This window comes from Rhipicephalus microplus, chromosome X (genome assembly GCF_043290135.1).
Source record: "Rhipicephalus microplus isolate Deutch F79 chromosome X, USDA_Rmic, whole genome shotgun sequence".
Lineage (NCBI taxonomy): Eukaryota > Metazoa > Arthropoda > Arachnida > Ixodida > Ixodidae > Rhipicephalus > Rhipicephalus microplus.
In genome coordinates, this window is record NC_134710.1 from 121,201,049 (window position 1) to 121,220,481 (window position 19,433).

Here is a 19,433-nt window from a genome sequence, read left to right on the forward strand (position 1 = left end):
AAGGCGCACGCGATCGCCCGAGGGCTCACTTTCTGGTCGATCGACGCTGACCCGCCGCCTTCGCGCGAGCAGCCCCTCTCCACAAGAGACGAACTACGAACGTTTCAGGAAATCACCGCCCACTATAAACTCCACCGTAAGATTTATCTAGAGGCAGCTAAACAGCTGAGCAAAAAGGAGGAAATTATGTGGCGAAAATTGGAAACCGGGGTGTTTCCAAACCCTCACCTGTACAGTAAATGGCACCCGGAAGTGTTCAACTCCAGATGTGCGCACTGCTACAGCACTGCGGGTTTAGTGCACATGGTATGAACCTGCCCATCCTACAATGATCCAAGTAGAAACGTAGAATCCTGGGAGGCCTTATTACACAGCCGTGACGCCGAAGAACAGCGTCAAGTCATCGGTCTCGCCCTGACCGCCGCCGAGTCCCAAGGGATTCCGGCCGATGGCTAGGGGGATGATTGGGGGCAGAGGCCGAAGCCTGTTCCCCCGTCATTCTAGACGGGTGCAATAAACGTTATTTCTCTCTCTCTCTTTCTCTCTGTCGCCCTCCCTATCTCTGTCTATTCGCTTTTAAGCTGCTTGACCTTTATAACGTTACACATGTCACAGACACGAATAAACCAGATGTAAGTTTGCGCACCATCTGTTGTCACCGTTTCTGTTCCTGTTCCCATCTTTCTTTAAGCACGAAGCGCAAGATTAAACTATGATCAGCCTTCTCAATCATCGTTCTTTCAAACAAAATTATTTTCGCAAAATTGATCGTGAGAGGCATTTCCAGCCAAATATTTTCCTGTAGATATTGTTTGCGGAGAAGGCCAGCCAACGGCAAAGCGTGCTTTTAAAACTGAAAGCTTTGTGATTGAGGGCCCTGCTATAACCAGTTTCCTATCTCGGCTGTTGTTTCTGGTGCAGCCGGGAGCTGAAGAGTGAGCTGGAAGCCCTGCACGGCCGCGTTCTGGACGCGGAAGCACGCGCCCGCAGCGAGGCTGGCACGCTGCGCAACAAGGTGCAGACCGAGATCGCCGAGCTCAGCGTGCAGCTCGAGGATACCACGTCACAGAACAACGAGCTCCAGAAGGCCGTCAAGCGGCAGGCCAAGCAGCTCCTGGTGCGCGGCAGATCTCTTTCTCTCTCCGCTCGTATACTTCGGTTTACATTTCGTGCTCGCTTGGAATGGCACCATCACAAGTACAAAATAGCTCAGTGAAAGCTATTTGTATTGCTAGCGTTAGTTGTCTGCAGCTATTTGTATTTTTGTTCTTTTTAACCAGCTTGGTGTTCCATAGACTTTTTCACTGTTTACGAAGACAGCCTTTTAAAGACATCCGGTTTCGCCCACCGATGTGCTGAAAAAGCATCGGTGGGCAAGAAGAGCTTTAGAAAATAGCCCGCCAATTTTCCATACTTCCTTTCCCTTATTTGGCAAAATATATTCCAATGAATGTTTCTTGAGCTACATAAAAATTTTAAGAGGTTCCCTTGAACTTTACGCACGTTTCTTTAATATGAAAAGCTAAAGAGAGACATTTCTTCTATTTAAAAATATTTTGAAATTGTGCTCTCAATTTTGACGTTAGGAGCAGGTAAATGAGGTGACTGGCAGTTTTCTTGGGTACAACGCTTGTGACCTTGAAACCGTCTATAACGGCAGTTCATAATTCACATACTATTCACACACCAGCTCAGGGGACGTATATTTTTGTTGCAAAATATTGCTAGTGTAACGTGTAGTGGTGGCTTGATTAAGCGCACTTGACTCGTGATTAGCTATTCGTACTCGGTTTTAGGCCAGTATATACCAGACACTCCAGTGCTAATGACACACACTAATAGTTACCTTCCTCTGAAAGTGTAGGTGTTTTACTACCTTTCTTCAGATTGTTCGTTTGTTTGTTAAAGAGAGTACACTGAAGCGCTAATCGTTTTATAAAGAGAATTTTCCGGAGTCAACACTCCAACAGCAGGATACATCTTAATTTCCTTGTCAGAAAGCTGACTTCCATAGGCATCCCTTATATTGTTCGACAACTGCTTATCCCCCGTCATCAAGTGAACCCCCATATGGTTAGGAATTGTTCTAGTGATTTCATTTACCGAATATCATAGAACAGCTGTTATTTCCTGCAGCGATCGTAAATTGATGCGAGTGATTCTCGTGAGCTCACGTGGAGCGTCGGCCCTTTCTTTCCCGCTCTTTTTGCCCCTCTGGTCGCGGCGCGCTGGCGAAGGACCTGCAGGCGTACTGCGACGAGATGCAGCGCCACCTGCAGGGTGCTGTGGATGACCTGTCGACGGCCAACAAGCGTTGCCTGGACCTCCAGAACGAGGTGGACAGCTTGCGGTCCAACCTCGAGTCTGTAAGTGGGCTTCCTAACGAATTTCAATACGCCGAAATTGCGCATCACGTCAAGCACGTATAACTAACGAACTCTTATTCGAAAACCCTCCATCAGCATTTATGCATGTCACAAAAAACTGTCAAACGTGAAATATTGTCACTCTGGTCGTTTGCAAATTTTTGATTGATTGATTGATTGATATGTGGGGTTTAACGTCCCAAAACCACCATATGATTATGAGAGACGCCGTAGTGGAGGGCTCCGGAAATTTTGACCACCTGGGGTTCTTTAACGTGCACCCAAATCTGAGCACACGGGCCTACAACATTTCCGCCTCCATCGGAAATGCAGCCGCCGCAGCCGGGATTTGAACCCGCGACCTTCGGGTCAGCAGCCGAGTACCTTAGCCACTAGACCACCGCGGCGGGGCCGTTTGCAAATTTTGCAACACGCTACCAGGCCTAGAAGCTTCACGAAAAGTGGGTCTTTCTGAACTTGAGAGTAAGTTTACAGCAAGGAAACCATGCATTTTAAGGGAGCCTAAACATGACGCTCTTCAGTGTTATAGATCAAATAACAAGCCGTGCCGGTGTTCTTTATTCGCGAGTGACACAAGCTGCGTCTTTCGATACTCAAACATAGGTGCGCAGGTTGCTGCATTATAATCGTGTGCCCTCGTGCCTATACTAGCCTGCACACTTATAATCCTTGGCGAAATTGTGCAGTTAAAACTATATCTACACCAAAATAGTAAAAAAAATCTGTTTCATTACCGCTTGCTTCAAGGTGTGTAGAGAACATTGAACCAAGTTGATTGATATGTGGGGTTTACCGTCCCAAAACCACCATATGATTATGCGAGACGCCGTAGTGGAGGGCTCCGGGAATTTCGACCACCTGGGGTTCTTTAGCGTGCACCAAATCTGAGCAGACGGGCCTACAACATATCCGCCTCCATCGCAAATTCAGCCGCCGCAGTCGGGATTCAATCCCGCGGCCTGCGGGTACCTTAGCCGAGTACCTTAGCAACTAGACCACCGCGGTGGGGCATATCGAACCAAGTTGTCGTGCGAAACAGCCCACTTTTACTTTTATGAACGCCTTCGTCTGCAATTGCGAAGCAGTAACCCCTTGAGACTATGGACAGGCGTAATCTGACGGGCAACGGCAGACTAAATGTGATTCCGAGTAGCCGAGGCGGTATGTTATCTCTTAGCGCGAACAATAATCATCAACGCTAATGATTGCGCAACCCGTCTGCAGACGCAGAAAGATAAGAGTGCAAACAGCGAGCTACCCAGAGCCATACTTTTTCTTGCAAGATGAAGTAAACGCCGCATAGCCCACGCGAAGTTTTTAATGCGACCGTGTTAATCACCGGTCTTGGTTTTATTATCACGAGAAAGACAGAACACTTTGTAGTGTGCAAGGACAAGACACACGCAATAACTATAGAAAAGGGAATATTAACACAGGTGGACGGAATTTTCTCTTTTTACGCCGTACGCCGTCTCTTGTATAAATGAACAATACATCGTCCAACTCTGCGCCTGGTACTGCAGGATAAAAAATAGAGTGCGCTAATTGATAAATTCACAATTCACGAACTAGCGCGAAGAACCACATGGGGTTCTTTGCGCTTCTGCGCGAATTATGTGCTACAAACTAGTCAATCAGCCTGTCCCTCGGGCCAAAGCATGAGGGCAGAAGCTGGGCATGGGAAGCACGCCCAACTGTGACTCGTTGTGTCTCACTTGTGTCCTCGACTGTTCACGTAATGGCACATTCAGCGTTTGATGTCCACTCTCCAACTTCATTATTTCAACCCTTGTGACGGAAGGCGTTAAAGCAGCGTGAGCTGTGTCCTATAACTGCTGCTAAACCATGCCTTGCGGCGCCTCCTTCGAATAACGTTTTCTTTACTAAACCTTCAAGACAAAGTTGTTTTAGCGTTCTTTTTTTGAGTGACACTAGCACCACGTGACAATCCTGTTTCTCTTCCAAGCACTTCCGCTCGAGAGCTTTCAGTTTTCTAAATATTCAGAAAAATATTCAAAGACACAAAACTTGTACGACATTGGTGCTTCTGGTTCAAGTTAAGAGTGATATCAGAGCATAATGGTAAACTGCAGAGCATAACCGATTCTCGGAGTATCGCTTTACTCAAGATAAGGGCCGATGAACTGTCAGGATAATAATGAAAATTTATTGAGTAAATTCATTGAAAGTGCCTATGGTTTTCTCGTGAGAACCTGGCATCGTTGCAGCACCTGGCGGAGCAAGTCTCAGCCACCAGCATCTTTCAGCGTGGCCTCTGAGATCCATTCCGGCAGTGCAATGAAACACAAAGTCACTCCAATTGTAATACGCAAGGGCACACGAACGCTGACGTGCTCAAGCTGCTACCAGACACCTTAGTCGAGGATTAGGTTCACCTGCAGTTTTTGTTTCACTTTTGTCTTTTTCTGTCACGAACTAAAACAGAATACAAAATTATTGTGCACCCAATAGCGTATGAAGATGATAAATTGAATTATGGACATTTTCTAGATGGTAAATGCACAAAAGCATTTAGGAAAAGCACTTAAACAGGGCGTAAGCAGGACATTAACAGACACGTAAACTAGCGCCCGTCCTGTTTAGTCTCTTCCTTTTGTGTTTGTTCTGCTGCTTTTGATAAGATGCGCAAGTTACACGCCCACCAACTAGCCCAAATTTCTGCGATGAATAGCGTAGTCCCGGCAGCGTACACTAGTCTCATTAGGAGGAGGCTGTATTGTGTTCTTTCATTAATCGGTACACTAGATACGGCACACTGGATAAGCTAAATCTAAACTCATATTAACAACTGCGCCATGCCATTTTTGTTTGTTTGTTTGTTTGTTTGTTTGTTTGTTTGTTTGTTTGTTTGTTTGTTTGTTTGTTTGTTTGTTTGTTTGTTTGTTTGTTTGATACACACTCCCTGTCAAAAAATATTGCTATAGTGGTAGGCAAATTCTAGCTCATATTTTCATTATATTAAACTTAGTTTGAAATAAATTGTTAGTATTTTGTTTTGGCTGCGAAATAGGTAGGAGGGGGCAGGTATGCATTATCTTTGTGTTTCTGTGTCTACGTGTTTGTTGTGAATGTACACTCAACATGATAAAAATATGGGAAGGGGGTCTGGGGAGATTCAACAACATCCCCCTTCCCCATTTTTATCGTAGTATGTATTTATATAGGTGGTAGAAACCTGACCCATTCCTCCCCTAACTGCGCCAATACAGCTTGCCACAAAATTGGCAGGTTCGCACATGCTGTTTAAGTACTTCATGCGGAAGATAAGCGTTGGCAGATCCGTCTCGTCTTTGCAGCAACTTAGACTGTCTTAGCGAACAAGCAATGTGCGTTACTGCTGCTGACACGAAAATGCGAGCCACCTGCATTTATGATGACCTCGTAAACATGGTCCAACCACACGACTCAATTTTACGCACGTAGTCAACTTAAAGTAGTGCCTTCATCTTACAGGCTTATGTGTATTAACTTTGCAGGATGTCAGCGAAAACCAGCTCTATTTAGATTATACTTGCAAGGTATGGACCAACAGTGATCGTCATATTGGTACGCCACCACTAATGACGAAAACGGTGGTTTATTGTGAACTACGCCGATTCGTTGCCACAAAATATGAGCGGCAATTGAAGTGGGGTCATACCAAGTGCAGTGTACGACCCCGTTCACCTAGTGACTCTAAATTTGGTCTCAATTGCGGTCGTATTGAAGCTTTCGCGCTATTACTCTCTTATTGTTTACTGCTTGATGTTACAGTTTGATGTTTGAAGTCCAAACATCATACTTAACCAGAGTACTAGGTAAGCAGCATTGTCGATCAATCATGCGGGTATTTTTTGTTACAAGAGAAGACGCATTTGATGATGTCGTCGTCAATGCAGATCGAAAAGCGAGCGTGTGTAATGATGGCTTTCTTTTCGCTTGCGCTCTAGAGACAACACAGATCTTGGAGCATATCAAAACTTGCGCGTACTGTTTCCATCGCAGGGGCTGGGCATGAGCCGATACTCCAGTTTGTACGTAAGTGAAGACAGCGACTGGCATGCTATACGGTGCGGCATCGTGCTGTACCATTGCTTCGCTCCATAGTTTACTGCTTTTGGCGCACCGCTTTTTATTTATCACTGGGCATTGCTTGATGCTTAGCGCTCGCTGCAGCTCTGAGCGCCGCTACCGCTGTGCTACGATTGCCCCCAATGTATCCTCTGTGTGCAGGGAATGCGTCACATCTAGCCGCACGAGCTGGGTCGCCTGCGGCGAAAGGTCCTCGGGAGAAGAACAACACGCCAACAGCGACAACACGGCAAACATGACCCTTAGGGCACACGGAGCAAGTAGAGACGCTAGCTCAAAAGAAGTGAGTGGCCACTGTACCTATCAAGTGTACTCACTATCAAGCACTATAATTAATGCGGCCTCTGTTGATTGATTGATTGATTGATTGATTGATTGATTGATTGATTTATATGTTGAGTTTAACGTCCCAAAACCACCATATGATTATGAGAGACGCTATGTGGCCTCTGCGATAAATAAACAAATGCAAGGGTTTGAAACGTTTCTTTTATTGTGTGCTTTCCCTGATTAAATTGTGCCTGACTATAGCGTTGTGTCCACACGTGCACGGCTTAACTATAAAAATCAAGCCACTTTCAGAGATTAGCCACCTTCTAAGCATAAAATAATTGTACGGAATTTCACTGCTAGCATTACGTTCTAGAGGAAAAACGCTATAAACTACAAAAGATTATAACAATGATGATTACACTGCAGTTGCAGATTTCTTGGAATTCTCATTTAGTCTTCTCGAGCAACACGCAAACGAAAAAGCAGTAGATGAGTTGTGGAAACGATTCAAGACTATAGTAAACCATTGCGTGGCGCGTTTTGTGCCATCACGTGAAAAAAACCTGAACAACGCTGACCCTGTATTAACCGCGGTATTATTCATATGAAAAGACAGGTAAAGCGGCTCCGCAAAAAGGAAAAGAGCTCTGATGACATATCCAGACCTCGCTCAGAATTGAGGCGCACTCTGACGCTAAACAAAAAGCAGACTGCATGTTTAAAAAGTTCCCCACAAAATTCTCGAGGTATCTCAGCAGTACAAAAGATCAAATTGAAGAAATCGCAAACAATACAGGAACATTAACACATGCAGCTGACATTTCTGAATATTTTAATGACTTTTTTAGTCTGTGTTTACCAAATCGCAAACACTGGTGTGGGCTAGCACTTCGAATGTCGTATACGTAAACCAATGGAAGAGCTTATAATCAAACAGGAAGGAGTGTTTGAACTCCTCCTGAGCTTAGACGAGAAAAAAATCTAGTGGGCCTGAGATCTGTTCAGAATTTCTGAAGCGCTATGCCGAATGGATATCGTATTACCTAACGGTGATATTTGAGACTTCGCTAAAAACCCATTCCTTACCCTTGGACTGGCTCAGGTCAGTTGTCACACCGGTATACAAAGGAAGTGATCGCAGATTTGTAAACAATTACCACCCCATTTTACTCACACGTATTGCAAAATTTTGGAGCAGATCATCGCAAAACACATTTAACAATTTCTTGAACTGAACAACTTATATACTCATCCCAGCATGGCTTCCTAGCTGTACTACCAACCAATACACAATAATCGAAGTTGTTCATGATTTTGCGGCATCTTTAGATAATGAGCAACCAATTCACGTCATTGGTATAAACTTTGCAAAGGCTTCCGATAAAATGACACATGATAAGCTAATTTTTAAGCTTCAAGAAATTGGCGTTGGTGGAACACTAGTGACTTGGATATAAAACACTTGAGTAATGAAACATAGACAGTACGCTTAAATGACAGTTCGTCATGTCCACACTAATTGTTCTCAGGTGTTCCCCAGGGTTCGGTATTGGTTCATTTGTTGTTTATTATATATATCAACGATATCTTTTCAGTGGTTGAAAACCCGCTGCAAGTTAAAGTTTTTGCAGATGACTGTTCAATTCATTCTACTGTAACGAACAAGCACAGTCAAGTTAGAAGTAATCATTGTTTGGAAAAATTCAGCCAATGGTTTACCTTATGGGATATGAACGTAAATTACAAAAATCAACATACACACGTATGACTAAAAAAAACAAGCGTTATGCCCTTTTAATATTGTATCGACGGGAATTTCCTCCTCAATGCTAACCAATTTAAATATTTAGGAATCACTCTTACGCAAAATTTGGCCTGACATACACACATAGACAATGTGTGCTTGAAAGCGAACCAGAGACTAGGTTTCTTCATACAAAAACTACATCAAGCTACGCGAGATATTTATTTATTTATTTAAAAGTACCTTACTACCCCATGAGGAACATTGAATAAGAGGAGCATCACAAAATAAGAAAACAATCAAAAAAGCAGATACATGAGTGCAAAAAGCGTATACAATAATCACGTGCTGGCAATTAAATGCATGAAATATAATTTGGTGGCAAGGAATACTGATACTGCTCAAAAAATGAAAGAGTAAATAGCATAAATTGTTACAAAAAGAGCGGCGCAATGGTCCCGTAAACACACACACACACACACGCACACGCACGCACGCACACATTAAAAATGCACATAGCATAAGCACACACAAAAACATCATTGAGTAAGGTACTGAACACTGCCAACCAGTGCTAAATTTCGAAAAAAAAGAGCAGCAATAATGAGAAACACCTAGCGAAAAAAGCAAAAACAAATCATGAAAGGCAACTTTATGGCAGCACACAGCTTGACACAAGAGGGGAAAAAGAAAACTAAATTCGCATGACGTTTTTTCAAACTGAAAAGTGAGGATGATCAATATGAATATTGTTATGATGAGGCCTGTAGAATTAGGAGTTCCTTAAATTTGTCTTCATTTGTTTTTGTAACAGTCTTGTTAGGGAATGCATTCCATATTCGAATAGCTCGTGGCGAGGCTGATGAATAAATGCGTCTGTGTTCCAATGAATGGGATAATAACTGAGGTCGTTGCGAAGACGTCGTGATGTGCAAGATGCGCGTACTAATGGCAAGTGTGATTGTTTCATAAAACTCGTGGCTTACAAAACCTACGTTAGACCACTACTCGAATATGCCTCAGTTGTGTGGAGTCCTCATCAAGACAGCCTGAAAACAAAATTAGAAAAAGTTCAACGGCGTGCCGCCCGCTTTGTATGCACGAATTACCGCCGGTGAGATTCTGTCACGCAGATGCTGCAGTCCTCTGAACTGAAATCACTTGAGGCACGAAGACAAAAAAAATGATTGAAAGCTTTTTTCAGGATACTGCCAGGACAACTAAAAATTAACGAAGATATGTACTTAAAAGTGCCAGGGAAACGAAGCAGTCGGGTTAATCACGACTGGGTTTTAGTGCCGTACTCTGGTCGCAGTGATGTGTTTTGTTATTTTTTTTTCAGCTGTGATTGAGCTCTGAAATGCGTTGCCAGGCATTTCAGTAAATGCGTGTGATCTTTGCCAGTTCGAAAAATTGTTGGACATGTATTTGAGTGATTGAGCTGCCAGATGATAAGCCTGCATGTTTCCTTTGCTTGTGTTTCTTTGTTTTGTTTTTCTTCAGCTATGATTAAGCTTTGAAATGTGTAGCAAAGCAATGCCGTAAATGCAGACAGTGTTTGCCGATTTCATAAAGCGTTGCACATGTATTAATTGATTGCGCTGCCACCTGACATAGCTGCATATTGGTCAGTTTGTATTTGGTTGTACCCTCCCTGTAAGAACCCTCAAGAGAGGGCTGACAGTATTATAAAATAAACACATGACGTGCGTATGGCTTTTTCGTTCGCTCTTAGCATGTTCTGTGATGAGCGGTGGGAAAGCCTAAGTTCTAAGGTCAAATGAAGCTGACCATCTTTCACTTTTTTCTACACATGAACTTTTTCAACTGCCCCTGCTTTATGCTAGCATCACTGCAGTTTACGATGCGGAAATACAAGACGGTGTGCTACTTTAAACAAAATGTACATAAATTTTGCAAAGTGTAATTGAAAAAGTTTCAAGTCGCGCACTGTTCTCGTATTCTCTGTCAGTGTCATTGAAGCGATGTGGTCGCAGTAAATTCACAAAACCAACTATCCACAAAGTCTGTACGCGTTTCGCGCTTCTGCGATACATTGTCGAGATAGTGAAACTATTTCTAAAGTTTGCTCGCGAATGGAAACACATTTATTTGTTGGAAATTTTACGTGCCAAAACCACGGTATGATAACGAAAGATGCCTTAGTAGGGGGCTGCAAATTTTTCGATCACGGGGCGTTCTTTAACGTGCACCTGAATCTAAACACACGCGCCTCAAGCATATCGCCTCCACTAAAATGCAGCTGCCACTGCTGATATTCGATCCCCATTACCTTTTGATGAAGATGCTTTCAAAGGAACACCACCATGGTTACTTTTGTTATTGCATTGTTTAAAATACACTGCAGATCGTGCTGATCATCTCCTCCTAACTGAATTGACTGAATCAAAGGAATGCCTCGCGTTGGGTGCACACAGGCAGACCACGAATTAGGCTGCAAAGGGCCTTACGGGATGGGCAAGTTTTGAGATTAGGGAAACGCAGAGCAAAATATTATTAATAATAAAGGATCGAAGAGAGACTAAGGAATGTTTAGAGTAATAGTTGATATGAGAGGTTTAACGTCCCAAAACAACTACATATTTATGCAAGACGCTGTTGTGGAGGACTGCGGAAATTTCAATCACCTAGGGTTCTTTAACGTGCACCCAAATCTGAGCACATGGGCCTACAGCATTTTCGCCTCCATTGAATATTAGGACTAGATGGAAATATTAGGTGTTCTCTCATTTATAGGAGAATAGCATTGGCACATTGAAGCAAAAAAGAACAAGGATCCTCAGAAGTAAATATGCTGCTGTACGCGATATGGCATGAAAGATTGCCAAGCGAAAAGTCACAGAGTATTCACTGGTTAGTAGGTATTGAAAAAAAACGGCTCTGAGCAACTACCCAAACCACCTAAACGAAATAAGAGGCAACTCATGATAATTCAAGAGGAAGCACTTTACCCTTTGAAGCGAGATTAAGTTGTCTTTGAACGCGTATTACAAAGCAAAATTCAGTGAAGAAGACGAACACTCCACATGCTGTAGTTTGTTCACAAATTCATTCAATCAACCGAAAGGATACGTTGCTAGTGGTATACCACATGATAGCTACAATTCCTTTTTTTCTTTTCTTTTTCTATCTTTTAGCCCTGGTTTCTCGAATTATTTTGCCCTTTTCACTTTTTCTGTGAGCGTATACGTAACGTCTCGTACTTCTCTGGTTTCTATTTCTCTCTCACAAGTAGCATTGTATTAATTTTTTATAAGACACATTGTGGCCAATCCCCTTTGTGTGCATGATCCAAAATCTATTAGGTGACAAAATAAAACAAATAGATAAGGAAGCGACGGAGCCTGTTCTGGTCGAATGTTTACGTTTGGGCACGAGCCTACATGAAGCCTAGGGACAACATTGAAAAGCTGAACACACCCATGATATAAATAAATAAGAGACGGTTAAAGAATTGATGGTATGCAACTATATGTACAGGAAGAGGCCGAAAATAAATTGTGGGGGAAATAAAACATTCAGCCGTGAAGGCATAAAGCTGGGCTGTGAATTCATCTTTGTTTTACTAGTGAGATCAACTTAATCGAAGTGGAAGTGGCATTAATCCAAGTGAAGGTAGCCTAGAAATGGCACGAACGTGTATTAATCCAAGTGAGGGTAGCCTAGACATGGCAGGCGCCGTGTCTAGGCCACCAACACTTCACTCGCGCAGGCGCGGGTTGGTGCAAATACAATGCCGCTGTAGATTTTGGGTGCCACAACGTTACAGTTTTAGACTTAGAAAAACCTATAAATCTCTTTCTAAATTTGAGGACTGTGTGAACTCTGCCAGGTAAATTTTGAGATGTGCGACTCTTAAAAAAAAAAGTTGGTAAAAGTCTTGTAACCACGAAAAAAAAAAGTTAGTAAAGCAGCTGTTACTAGCCTTCTTTGGCTATTACTAACTTTTTACGACCATTTTACAACCCACGCTAGCAGACCCTTGCAAGTTGCAACGGTTACTACCTTTTGCACACCGTTAGTAACTTTTCGTCATGCAGGTATTTAATTGACTTGTTAGACAAGCTTTAGAGGTTATTACTATAGAGCGTCTGACAACCTATTTAGTAGCACGGGGATGCATTCAACTTCATTGAGGCCATGTATTCAAGCTTACTACTCAGTCCTATGTCTTGTATATTAGGCCGTGTTGAGGCGGTATTATGCAAAATAGACATAAATAATAGTTTTTGTTAAAACGCTTGATTAAAAGTCCTGCACTACGTTATCTCGCTCACCTGAAACAACTGTGCGATGTACAAATAAAAGCACCTAATTCAAATTATACATCCTACAGCATAGCAGCCCACCGGCACCAGCTTCATTCCCCAAAGTTAGGACTATAAATACTCCGGGAACGGCTTAGGAAATGTACTTCTCACGTGTATTTGTGTATGTGTGCTCTTCTCCTTTATGACACTATGTGCGCAATAACACAGTGATATATCTAAACGTTGATGCTCGCGAATAGGACCGTTACAAAACGGGTGATTCGTGAGGCAAAATGGTTGTGTCTAGTGCATTTTTAGCAACCATTACTACCTACGTCAGTAACAATTACTAACTGCGTTAGTAACGTTGAAGGTATTAAAGGTTACTAACCTCCCCGTTTTTCATTTTTAACTTTACTTAGTAACCACTTAGTAACATATGTGACAAGTAGTTAGTAAACCGAAGTTACCAAGTATTACAACTTTTTTTAAGTGCGCAGAATCTCCGGGAGTTCATCACTCCATCTATGCAGATGATATTACCATCTGGATAGCCGACAGTAGTGACGGCTACATAGAGCAGGGGTTTCAAGAAGCCGAAGTCGCAGTGGAGAGATACCTATAAGGTACGGGCCTTTGATGTTCGCCAGAAAAATCGGAGCTCCTTCTATATAGGCCCATGCTTAAAGGTAGGCCGCCAAAATTGTGCGCAGATGGTCGCAAGTACGAACAGATTATAGTCAGCATGGCCGATGGCAAAATTATACTCATAGTTCAGCATATACGAGTCCTCGGATTGATATTTGAGTCCAAGGGACTAATGGGAAAACCATCCACAAGCTACAAACCAAGATCGTTTACGCTATGAGGTTAGGGCGCAGGGTTTCAAACAGACACCGAGGACACCGAGTCATAAATGAGGACAGTGTGACTAATACAGGCGTTTGTAATTAGCCACATTGCATACGTAGCAGCTTTACACAATTAGTACACCGCGCAGAGCAACAAAATTAACGCCCTGATCAGGAAAGCGTACAAACTAGCCTTAGGCGTTCCAGAATATGCAAGTACGGAACTACTCCTGGAACTAGGCGTTCACAACACGCTAGAGGAGATTGCGGAAGCCCAGCGCGTCTCACAATTAGAAAGGATGTCAGCAACGAAAATGGACAGGAACATATTAGTGAAATTGGGTATCACATACCACGTTCAGCACGGTGAGAAATGCGACATTCCCACCCACATGCACTCCGAAATCATAACAAATTCGCTTCCTAGATATATGAACCTGACCACGAATGCAGAATTCAGACGTCACAGAGCAAAAGCGCTGCTCAAGGCATACCAAGTATCATCGTGACTTAAGGTGAATTTTCCCTCGACTTCACCCAAAATTATATCTAAAACAGGTGATAGACTGGCGCCGATTAAAAACTCATTTTTTTCTCTGTCATGCTGAGCTACACAGAATGTTTCCAGCAATTTATTCAGACTCGATATATGTAAAGCCTGTAAAGTAGAATTGGCCTCTCTGTCATACCAACTAGCCCAAACTGCCACACTTCTAAGGCCTCCCTAGGCCACATGCACTGGGGGTGTCCCGAGAAGCAAACAGATTCCCATAACCTCTCCGGGAGCGATGGCGTACATCGCTGCTAAGCTCCGAACTAGCAGATTAAACCTGGGCTATCCAACAGGCCAGGGAGGTTATTGGGAGACAGGGTCTTCCATCCTCCATCTGAGTGGTCTGGCCTGGACTAGCAACTAGACGTATCTCGCAATAAAGTTGTTTCATTCATTCATACAGAATCCAAAGATCCCTGTGAAGCAGCTCAAAAATACATTACTCACACATGATTCAAACCGGCTGAGATTCAAATTACAGGCGACGTCCATCAAAATATATGCACACACTATCAACACACTGCCATGAACAGCCCTCTCCTGCCTCAGAAAGACTACGGATAAACAGAGAACCAATAGGAAATTTAAAGGAAATTCAAAAGGATGAGAGAGCACGCAACCAATAATTCGACTATAACTAAAATTTTAAGAGCGTGAACACATCAACTGTCTCGCTATAAAATTTGAAAACCACGATTATAAAGCACACCGTAGGGGGGAAATACGTATTAATATCACCAAACTGGGGTAGTTTAACGAGCGCCTCAGTCTAAGTACACATGCGCTCTTGCATTTCATCCTCATAGAAATATGGAGGCTGTGGCTGAGAATCGAACTCACGTCCCCGCGACACCTTACATGATAAGCTGTCGCTGCGGGTGCTCAGAGTGGATTCAATCGTTTCGCCTCACGTCGCCGATAAAGTGACAGATGTCGCGCTCGGTGCATGCACCCTCACCTCCGCGGCGTCATCTCCGGGGAAACGCTGTGGCCCTTCGAAGACATGGCTCGCTGCTGGATAGGTTGAAGTCTGAGGCGCGGCACTTGTGTCCGACGGCAACTCTTCGCCTCGTAGCAACTACAGACCGTTCAGACGCGGGTTAGCTCCTGCAATAGACTTAGTTGAGCTTTATTGGCCTAAAGTCATCCATCACGCTCTCTCCGATAAGAAGCAGCAGCCGAGACGCCGTCTGGGGACGAAAATGCCGGTCTAGAGTGTTCCTTCTCGCCTATACATTTGACGCGACCTTTTTGCCTTATCTGCGTGGTGTGTATCCGCGGCTCTCTCACATCAGTGGAAAGGAAGAGAAAGCATAACGCTGTGATAACAAGTTTAAGTTGGTGGACCTTTCGCCGCCGTGGAGGTACGTAATGACGAGAGGGAGCGGCGTACAATCATTTTACAGTGCGTTAAGTATCCCACGCAGATGTCGTCCGACACATGCTTATCTGCTGCGCCATTCTGTGAGAGACGTGAGATTGTCGCACATTCGATATAAATGTCTTCAAACTACAACGAGCGCAGCCACTACTAAACGTACGATTAGCGCTTATTGTCGTGAAGTCTTTTTAACGTGATTGTCACGGTCTCTCTTTTGTTCCCACAAAACGACGTAATAAATGAATTACTGGCGTTCCCATTATCTTTCAGAATGATAACATAATGTAGGCCAGAGTGGTTAATTACTAGACCAGCTTTTTCAACGAAGAATGTTGTATGAAGACAGTGCAATGGCAAAATGTCTTGTAACTCTCAAACATGAACTTTAGAAATGAACTTGCGAGTCCCATACAAGTAAACGCAGCGTAAAATGACAACTATCCTAGCTGCGACCTAAGTCCGCATAAGGACACTTCCACCGTCCTCTGCCAGTGGGATACGTGATGTTATTGGCACAACACCTTCACCAATAATACGCCCAATCATTACGCTTTTCTTGCCGCCGGTTTTGTGAGCAATTACGGCGTAAGTAAAGATACTTTCTGAATACAAGCGCACAGGCCGAACTTCCGCAGATTTCAGTCTTAAGGGTTCCTTGTTAATGGTGCGTTGTATCTGCCCGTACGTCATCATCAGTATACTAGGTGAATTTTTTTAAGGCCAATTTTACGTAGCATCGTCATTACCGCCGTAAGCCTGTCATGTCTACAGCAGGACGAAGGCTTCTCACATTGGTCTCCAACCCACTCTGTCCTGCGCGAGCTGATTCCATTTTATGTTCGCAAGTTTTTTTTTTTTTTAACTTTGGGGCTCCCCCTCCCTCCCCATATTTCATCGTCCTTGGTCGCACATCCCATTTTAGGCATCAATTCCGTCGCTCTAAATGACCATCGGTTATCTGCCCTTCTCACGTGAACAGGTAGACTTTTTTTTTTCTTAATGTAAACTTCAGAATACAAGCTACCCTTCTCTTTTCTCGGATACACTCTGCCCTCTACCGACCTCTTTGTGTTACTCCTGTCAATTTTCGTTCCATCGTACGCTGTGGGGTCCTGAGCTCCTCCGGTTTCTTTGTCCAGCTGTACAGCAAAGAGTTGTCTTGCAACTTTCATCCTCAACGCCGAAACTAGTGGTACCCTTTTACACGTAGTTTTGAAATACTAATCACTGTAACGTTTTCATGCATTTTAATTACTTTCAGTAGATTGAACGAGCTGGACTCATATTCTGAGGAACGTCGCACGGTAATATTGTTCGTAAGAGAAGTTTTCAACCAATCATGTTGTGGCATATCATAACCATGCCGACGGGCCACTGTCAAAGAGCGCTTAAGGGCCCTGCAACACTTCCTCAGCATGGTGAGTAAACGCTACCCATAGGAAGTCGAGGCTCCTGGCAACACGCGAGTCAAACATTGTAGCGCAACACACGAACTGGAATTTTCAGTTAATTGTCAAAGACCGCTAGAAATCGTTCCCAACAAATTATGTCATATACCCAAATTCATGGCCGTTGGCTGATATGAGCATAGTGGGATGCCGTTTCATGTGCCGTCAATGTCTTCCGATTGATGCCTTCCCAGCAATGTATTCCCAGCTTGGCACTTGGTTCTCAAGATTTCAAAATGCACGTATATGATTATGGTTTTTATTTACTTTTTGTGAATTATCTGAGCCATTTTTTCTGTCAAGGTGTGATAAAATTTGAACTTGATATTTTTTTTCACACCATACATTATTGTATATTGGCCTGTGCTTTTTCCTACTCCCGCCATTTTGTACGGGGTCATCGCCCTAGTCAAGCCTGTGAGGAGGCTTTTTGACCCCGGCCGTCAACATCACAAATGATGGAATGTTGAAATAAATAAAGTTTCAAAGTTTCACAGTTTCATTACATGCAACATCCCGCTCATTATAAATGTAACCCTAGTAACCAAAAAAGTGTGCTTGGATAGTAAGTTTAAGCAAAGGAGACATTTTGGTTCAAAATCTCTTTTGGAGTGGTGCATGCAAACTAAACGAGATTATCATTATGTGGATACACATAAAACACTCGGAGGAAAGATGGGGGACAGGCTGACAAGTGCCACTTAGAGCGGCACGAAACCTGCCTGCTTCGTTGAAAGGGAAAAACAGAAGAAAGAAAGGTCGGAGGAAAGACCGCCACGCGAAACACTGGCATAAACTTTGGCGTCAGTGTGATTACATGACATCACCTTAGCGATTCGTAGCGCCATCACGTGGTCCAAGAAAAAGTCGCATGTACCGCAGCAAATGGGAGAGTTGTGCTATTGTTGGTTCGGGTTTGTTTTGAAACACCACAAAAGACAAAAGACGGAAGTCAAGAGTTGTGTAGTCTTCTGTGTCCCCACAGGAATCGAACCCAAGCATTCTGCGTGGCAGTCAATCACTCTACCACACAGCCACGCCAGGTCTCGAAACTACTTAAAAAACACTATATGCAGGCCTCACGTTGGTGAAACGTCTATTGGGGTGGCAGTGCTGGCTAATTTTTTATAAACGTTACATATATACTGCTATGTTACAGCAGGTGTCATGGAGGTTTAACGTCAGTTGTAGTTAAGCGCCATCCACTGAAATAGGTCTACGTACTCTATCCAGGGCTACCGTCCTCACAATCACAAGTGCTATATAAGCTTACCGCTTTTGGCGGTGATAATAACTGTGTTGTTTTTAGGGGCGAAGCTCCTTAAGGCGTGGACTGTGCGTCCCTTGTATGTAGCCACCTCTCGTTTAGTTCTTGCAGTGTTCACTAGATGGTGGTACTGTCTACTGTATGTAGCCACCTTTCATTTAGTTTTTGAAGTGTTCACTAGATGGCGGTACTTGTAGCTGATGATGAAAATATGCAAGATGTTATAAACTAGATGGCGGTACTTGTAGTTTGTACGAAATATGCGAGGTGTTATAAAGTAGCTGCCACACGTGGCGCGTGTAATTGGTGTAAGGCAATCGTTCGATTTAGTGCGGCAACGTACGCTAGGTGGGGGGGGGGGGGCGTTGTAATAAAATTGAGTAGGCAAAATGTAGGTAAAATTCATGGTTTACCAAGTTTACCTCCGGAGCTTCGCCCACTCATCATCATTCACTTCGTGGATATGGCGGCACTTTTTTTTGTGTAGTTGCGCAAATGTGAACAACTGTTTATATAAAGTATATGCAACTGTTCAACATAAATCTGTGCCTAAAACACTTCCACATATATTTAGCGTCATTTCGTAACATCTCGCTGAAAAAAAAAATGCCACAACAGACACCCTTCCTCCGCCTACCTCGCGTAACATCCGATTTCTATGGTACGTGAAATCTGACGATTTTTTCGCCTTCAGTTCCACGCCTATGAGAAGCGAGCGAGTGTTTTATACAGCGGCTATGGTTTCAGAGGATAGCGTTTGATCTTGTCCTGTTCAGTGAAGTGGCATGAACAACGTGATGTTGACACCAGTTGTGTTCCAGTATTACGGAAAAGGATATATAGAGTTTGTTGGTTTAAAATTACGAAGATAAAAGGTGAAAGCATTTGATTGACTAAGTTATTTACCTGATTAGTTGAACTATCGTTTTATTTATTTATTTTAACTCTCGTAGTTTGCTCTGCAGTAACGATGAGCACGATGGCGTGAAGCGCATCAAACTGTTCCAGAGCGTATACGAAAAGCAGCATGGTCTTTTTTTTATTTGATCACGCTGTTAAAGGAAACAATTTGTATCTACGTTCCGTCTACTTATGGATTTCTTGCTACAAAAGTGTATTTTTGCCACTATACAGAAACTGTCTTTGTACAAACTTAAAATGTATTT

General features: G+C 43.3%; 2 protein-coding genes across 6 annotated transcripts in view; one reads left to right on the top strand and one right to left on the bottom strand.

Annotated features, from left to right (window-relative positions):
* Positions 1 to 19,433, bottom strand: part of LOC119176809 (uncharacterized) — a 68,041-nt gene that overhangs the window by 40,916 nt on the left and 7,692 nt on the right. Inside the window, exon 1 of one of the 2 annotated variants that reach the window (XM_075877536.1) lies at positions 15,130 to 15,328. The exons of the other annotated variant lie outside the window; for it this stretch is intronic. Within the exon in view, the coding sequence (XP_075733651.1) occupies positions 15,130 to 15,176 (47 nt within the window). The 5' untranslated portion in view covers positions 15,177 to 15,328. Of the gene's footprint in view, positions 1 to 15,129; positions 15,329 to 19,433 lie in introns of those variants that run through there. 2 annotated transcript variants of the gene reach the window in all.
* LOC119176378 (uncharacterized) overlaps positions 1 to 19,433 on the top strand; it is a 43,923-nt gene that overhangs the window by 13,818 nt on the left and 10,672 nt on the right. Inside the window, exons 2-5 of one of the 4 annotated variants that reach the window (XM_037427630.2) lie at positions 922 to 1,117; positions 2,238 to 2,366; positions 6,393 to 6,425; positions 6,621 to 6,762. In XM_037427630.2, coding sequence (XP_037283527.2) covers positions 922 to 1,117; positions 2,238 to 2,366; positions 6,393 to 6,425; positions 6,621 to 6,638 — 376 coding nt within the window. In that variant the 3' untranslated portion in view covers positions 6,639 to 6,762. The remainder of the gene's footprint in view (positions 1 to 921; positions 1,118 to 2,237; positions 2,367 to 6,392; positions 6,426 to 6,620; positions 6,763 to 19,433) is intronic. The other 3 variants (XM_037427631.2, XM_037427632.2, XM_037427633.2) reach the window with 3 other exon arrangements.